Genomic DNA, 6,000 nt, shown 5'->3' with positions numbered 1-6,000 from the left:
TCCATGTCTGGCGCCTCCTCACCCTGACTCTCATACTGATAGGAGGAACCACAGAGCTCTGTTAAGTTTAAAGCACATCTTCTGAAGTTGGGATATTTTTCCACCAACAGGTTCCAGAGGAATCACCTCAAACCAGATGTTGGACTGGATTTTATTTCAATGTCATTTGTGAATGTTAGAGCCTAATTTTTAACAGTGAAGCTACAAAGGTTGAAAAAGGTTATCATTAAGTCTCATCAACATCAATATTTCCACTAAATAAGAGGCAAAAAAAAAATAGTTTGATAGAGGAAAAGCCTCTCAGACTCTGAGCTCAAAGCGAGATGCCAGAGAGCACCAAACTATTTTTTTTTAAATTAATTTAATTTCACGTAATTATCGCGGTCGAAGCCATTTGTTTGTTAAATACTCAATTAAGCATATAACCCGAACAGGTGATCAACTCAAAACCACTCGCACCTTTTTATTCTCCGTCTCTCTTTGTCATTTAAGCACACCCGTTGCCGTGGCAACCGACTGCACTCCGCAAGCCCAGGCAGAGATTACTTTAAAAACATACCATTCAGTCCGTTACGATATTAGCTTTTCAGGCTTGATATTTATTTTGCGATTATTAATAAGCGCTTTCATGAACACAGCGGTGGTTGATTAGCTAATTTTAAACTCCTGCTCTGCTAGTTATTTTGGTAATGGAACCGAAACGCACAGAATTGCGCAACACCTTGTTGAAACAATAATTACTGAGATTATTATTTTTGTGGGGTCATTAATTTGAACACGCTTTCTTGATTTTTTTTAAAAATGTTGTTATTTAATAAAGTTACGAACGTTTTGATAAGCCCACCAGAGGAGGACGTGCTGGTCTCAGCGTCCTGGCGGCGTTCAGTTTGTCACCTAATTCCGAGATCGACTCAAAACCTTCCGCGGTCGACATATTGCACCCCTGCTCTCTAACAAAGCACAAACAGTTAAGAAACAATATGAAATGGGGAAAAAAGCTATTTATTAACTGATTAAGTTGTGTTGTTGTGTTTTAGATTGTTATTGAAAACGAATCAGTCACGGCTGACTAATGGGTACACTCACGGCTGCACAATGCACCCATTGATTTATTTATTTTATTTTTTTTTACAGCAGACAGCCGCTCCCCACTCTTGCAGGTACCGCGTACCTCCGCTAAATCTTTTAGGGGTACGCAGTACCCTGCCGTACCCGCCTGCTTTCACCCCTGATTATAGCACACTCATCTGCAGAGGCCAGTCGTGTTGTTGTCTTTGTGGTACTACTTTAAAAAAAAATACTTGAGAATCACTGCGGTACTTCAGTTGCTGTTATGAGTTCGGTCCAACAGAGGTCGCTGTGGTTTTCATTCAGTCACTTTGCCGAAACACTGCCGAAACGTCGCACTATCTGATTGGCTGGCTCACACTGGGGTTAAACAGTGTTGCGCATGCTCCAACTCCCTTTAACTGTTAACGACAGAAATCTGTCAGCTCAGCGGAGCTAAGGTTCGTCTAATATCCTCAAATATTTCCGAGTACCGCCTTGTTTTGGTCGGCGCTGGGGAGCTAACTCTTACTCAAGGTGTTTTTAGATCCGGCTTGCAACTTTTCATCGCGTCTTGATTGAAAAAAGCAGAAGAATGGCGAGCAGTTCTAAACGGAAAGAGGAAAGTCACCTGCTGAATGGGGCTGTGAAGCAATCCACATGGAGCAAAGCCTTCTGCGGTAATGCCGTTTGGGAAGAGAAGGTGGGTCATTTAACCACTTTGTATTGTATTGTATTTTTGTAACAATTCCTTTCTATTTTCTACTATAAGTTGTGAGTTTCCGGACTTTAATAACAGGTATGGATAAAGACAGGTAGCCGAAGCTAACCCTTATGCTAAGGATTAATCTGGTTAATTTAGCTGACTGGCATAATGAAAGATGTTCTCCCCTACATCTGTCTGTCATTAAAGCTGACATTTTGGGGTATTCGTACTCTTATTTTTTCCCCCCAAATTAAACATAAAAGTAATATTCTGAAGTTATGATTATATCCAGTAATCCAATTGCTTCAATGTTTTCGTTCTCTGAATGTGCTTGTGTTCATGAATCATATCAGTTGTTATATATGTATTGGGAATATTACTTTTAGTCTTTTTCTGTTGAATGAAACAAATGCTCTTCTTCAAGTATGTCAGTTTTATTCTATATCATTAGCAAAAATAAGAAAAAAAATATGACCATAATCTGGGTATGTCATTGAATTAGAATGAGACTTTTTTGCAACCCTGTTTACTACAATAAATAGATGGTTTTAAGCCAAAATGAAATTAGAAATTAAATTCAGTGTTGTACATATATTGCACCAACTCACAAAGGCCATCTAAATGGTTCCAACTCATATGCTGTCATAGAGTTTAGTTATGTCCAAATTTAAATCTTTGGGTTTTTTTTTGTTTTTTTTGCATTACATTGTATTCATATAGTTGTATTCGGGTCTATTTACATGTGTAGCAACTTAATTCTAATTATAATACAGTAAAATCAAAATCAGTTGATCATATAATGCCCACTAGTAAATGGTTATCTGCCAAAGAAAGTTTAGTTGACTCAATTGACACAGCTGCAGTGACAACTATGGAGAAATCGGCACATTACATACTCCAAGTAAATCCTGTGCTTGATGTAAAATCTTTGAATTGTTTTTATTTTTATTATGATTATTAACAAGATAAAAATATAGATAGAAAAGCCCAGAGACCTTAAGATATTTAAGTGGGAAGTTGAATTTTAATTTTCAATTTCAGTTGAATATAAATCTAGCCCTACCACCTTGAAAAATGCACAAATTCACAGCATGGAAAGTAAATGAACTGGTGTAATTTTCTTTCCACTTTGTATACATGCTGGTGTGTTCCATCACAGCTTATGTGGCAACTGCATGACAGCTTGACTAATGTAAAACCATAGATTGTTTCCCAACAAAGATTTGGACACCAATCCACTAGATAGGATCAAATCAGAACGTCTCTTTTTTTTTTTTTTAACATTCTTGGCAACTGAAAACCGAATCAATGATTCATTATCCCTTTAAAGTCAGTTTTGAAAAAAAAAAAGTTTTTATTAGTCACTTGTTTTAAACATGTTACTAATATATTTAAACTCTGACTGTTACTATTTCCTTTGAATTAGGCCAAATATAGCTGGTCTATGTTTGGCCAGGTATGGGTAAGGCCTTTGATTTATTTTTATTTTTTCAGTGTCCCTTTCTAAGGTGAGACTTTTAATGCACTTGGTGTCAACTGGGATAAATGAAGTGATCAGTGTTAAAAGCTGTGGATGTGTTGCAATTTAAATGCTTAAATCTGGCCCATAACATTTATTGCCTGTCAATGTGCTTTTTCCGCAGGATGAGTTTTTGGATGTGATTTACTGGCTTCGACAAATTATTGCAATTATCCTTGGTGTGATATGGGGCATTGCACCATTGAAAGGATTTCTAGGAATAGCCATGTACGTATTCTGAGCTCGGTATCCAATATTTTCCTGTTTCAATATTAGTTTGTACAGATGAAAATACATGAAAATTTCTCATCTTCCCTCGTTTGCCTCTTTAGTTTCTGCGTCATCAATGCAGGTCTCCTGTACGTATACTTCAGCAGCTTTCAGCAGATTGACGAAGAAGAGTATGGAGGCACGTGGGAACTCACCAAAGAAGGCTTCATGACATCTTTTGCCCTTTTCCTGGTAAGTATAGCAATATTAAAAAAAAGAGTTTTTTAGTTTTTTTTACTAAGTTCAAAAGATCTTAAATAGTTTCAGTTTATCTTCATTCTGTGCTGTTTGTTTTTTTTTGTTATATGTACTGTCCCACTTTGAAATGCACAAATGTATTTAGATTTAAGTTTGACCTGAATCAATCACAAAACAATCTAATTGAAACATTTTTTTCTCTACCAGGTGGTGTGGATAATCTTTTACACAGCTCTACATTTTGATTGAGAGGAATGCACGAAGAAATAAATATGAACATTTTTGTTGAAGTAAGTTGACAAGACTGAAGAACTTCATGGTTTGGGAGGTGTCAGTGCTCTATGCGAAGACGTCTTTGTGTGCACAGCATTATGGGAATGCAAGTTTGCTCAACAAGATCCGGCAAGATGAACACGTTCAGAAGCTGTACATCTCTTTCATTTGAGGCTTCCGTTTTTTTAAAGGACATCTTTCCTTATGCTTCCCAATTTTTTTTTTTTGTGCCGTTTAAAAAATAACAATAACAAACACTAAAGTTGCAGAAAGTACAAATGTTTTAGGCTGGCTGTTTGGTTTTAGCACAATACATTGTTGATATGAAACGGAGCTCAAATTCTTCAAATTCAAATAACTGACGTGAATCCAGCCTTTATACTGCAAAGATGACAAGTTACGGCTACCAATCTCTGCTTATGGGTGACTCAGTGAGGTCTCAAGCAAACAGAGACACATTTCAACATGAGTGTGTGGAAACCTTCATTTTTTTTAGTAATACATTTCAGATGAACAAAGCCACACTACATTAATTAATTCTGTTTCTTTAGTCTTTTAATACCTGCTCTGAAATTTTACAACTAAATTATTTGTGAGAAATGAGGAGTCACACTTAACAGTTATAGTGTCTCTCTGGAGCTTATGTAGTTTGTCTTAACAAGAGCTGGAATTGTTATTTAATGAGATTTTGTTTCTTCCAGAAATAGGAACTGTTATTTGGTTTTGCTTGTCGAATGTTTGAGTCTAACAAAAGGGGAACGTTGCATCCACAAACAGCTGATAAATATCTTCTAACGTTAACACAGATGCTGTTTGGATAGAGACTCCCGTTGGCTCAAATTCAGTCTTGACCTTCAAAGAGGAGTAAAGGATTTTATGTTCAAATGCAAACTTGTTTTTAAGCTGAACCTGATCTGTGCACTGCCATGATTTGCTGTTGGTTTTTGTCTGCCATTATTCATACACTTGAGGTAAAAAAAAAGAAATGCATAAATTCAATTTTTTTCTTTAATAGTCAGGGGTCTCCAATCCTAGTCTTCAAGAGGCACTGCGCTTCAGGTTTTAGATGCATCCCGCTCCAGCACACCTGAATCAAATGAATGACATATTATCACGCCTCCTGATGGCAACCTGAATAGTCATAGTAATCATTTGATGCAGATGTGTTGGAGGAGGAATCCATCTAGAAGTTTCAGGGCAGTAGGTCTGGACTGGAGACCACTCATTTAGATAAATCATGTTTGAAAATTAATTTAAACTTTGTGTAGTCTGTCTTTTTTTTTTTGTTGTGAAATCCCATCTTGTATTACGCAGATTTATTTGTATTTGTTATATCTCTTTTGATGTAACATTTCTCAGTATTTTATAGTGAAGAACTTTTGAGAGCAGTTCTTGCTAAGATGTTATGATACTGTTATTCAATATGCAGCTGGTGTTTGAAAGGATTGTATTTTCTGATCAAATCTTTTGGGAATCATTAAACATGGGCTTCATTTGGCCTCCATTTTCAAAGACCTGAGTATTCTCATTGCAAAACTTTTTGTTCTTTTCATGTATTTATTCTATAAAGAGCTATATCTTTATGGGCAATGGAGGATTTTCATGTACAACATAAAATTTCATGTAGTTGTGGAATATTAGAAACGGATAAAAACAGACCTAACATTCCAATATAATTTTAGATGCTTTTATAGTGAACATTTTTAAATCCTTTGGGGGGTTTTTGTATTAGTGTTTTGAAGAAAATTGATATATTGGAGAGGATATAATACAGACAACTACAGAAGCTCCTTCCTGCCCAAAGCCATCAGCATCTACAACAACTACATAGTGTATATATGCCTAAAATTGATTCAGTTTTGAATATTTTAAATAACAGCAATATGCAAATTTTTTGGTCTCCACTATATTTTGGTAATAATACAGGCTTTTTTTTCTGGGCACTGCTTTGGAACCTCTGGAGATTGTTGTGCAAACAAAGATTTTT

General features: G+C 36.0%; 1 protein-coding gene across 1 annotated transcript; it reads left to right on the top strand.

Moving 5' to 3' along the window:
* The first annotated feature begins 1,418 nt into the window (after window positions 1-1,418).
* Window positions 1,419-5,525, top strand: rab5if (RAB5 interacting factor). Its single transcript, XM_014989200.2, has 4 exons — window positions 1,419-1,750; window positions 3,397-3,500; window positions 3,605-3,734; window positions 3,948-5,525. Exons 1-4 carry the CDS (start codon window positions 1,643-1,645, stop codon window positions 3,987-3,989), a joined length of 384 nt encoding a protein of 127 aa, XP_014844686.1. The 5' UTR covers window positions 1,419-1,642; the 3' UTR covers window positions 3,990-5,525.
* The last annotated feature ends 475 nt before the right edge of the window (window positions 5,526-6,000 follow it).

Source organism: Poecilia mexicana, unplaced genomic scaffold (assembly GCF_051168715.1).
Source record: "Poecilia mexicana isolate PSO_F unplaced genomic scaffold, ASM5116871v1 scaffold_7, whole genome shotgun sequence".
NCBI classification, from domain to species: Eukaryota; Metazoa; Chordata; class Actinopteri; order Cyprinodontiformes; family Poeciliidae; genus Poecilia; species Poecilia mexicana.
Note: the sequence above shows the minus strand (reverse complement) of the source record. Positions and strands in the feature narration are given on the sequence as shown.

What these genes read in the sequence shown, in the direction of transcription:
- rab5if (XM_014989200.2), top strand. Translation starts at nt 1,643, where the DNA reads ATGGCGAGCAGTTCTAAACGGAAAGAGGAAAGTCACCTGCTGAATGGG. An exon ending in ATGCCGTTTGGGAAGAGAAG is followed by an intron (nt 1,751 to 3,396) that starts GTGGGTCATTTA and finishes CTTTTTCCGCAG; the next exon opens with GATGAGTTTTTGGATGTGAT. An exon ending in CATCTTTTGCCCTTTTCCTG is followed by an intron (nt 3,735 to 3,947) that starts GTAAGTATAGCA and finishes TTTCTCTACCAG; the next exon opens with GTGGTGTGGATAATCTTTTA.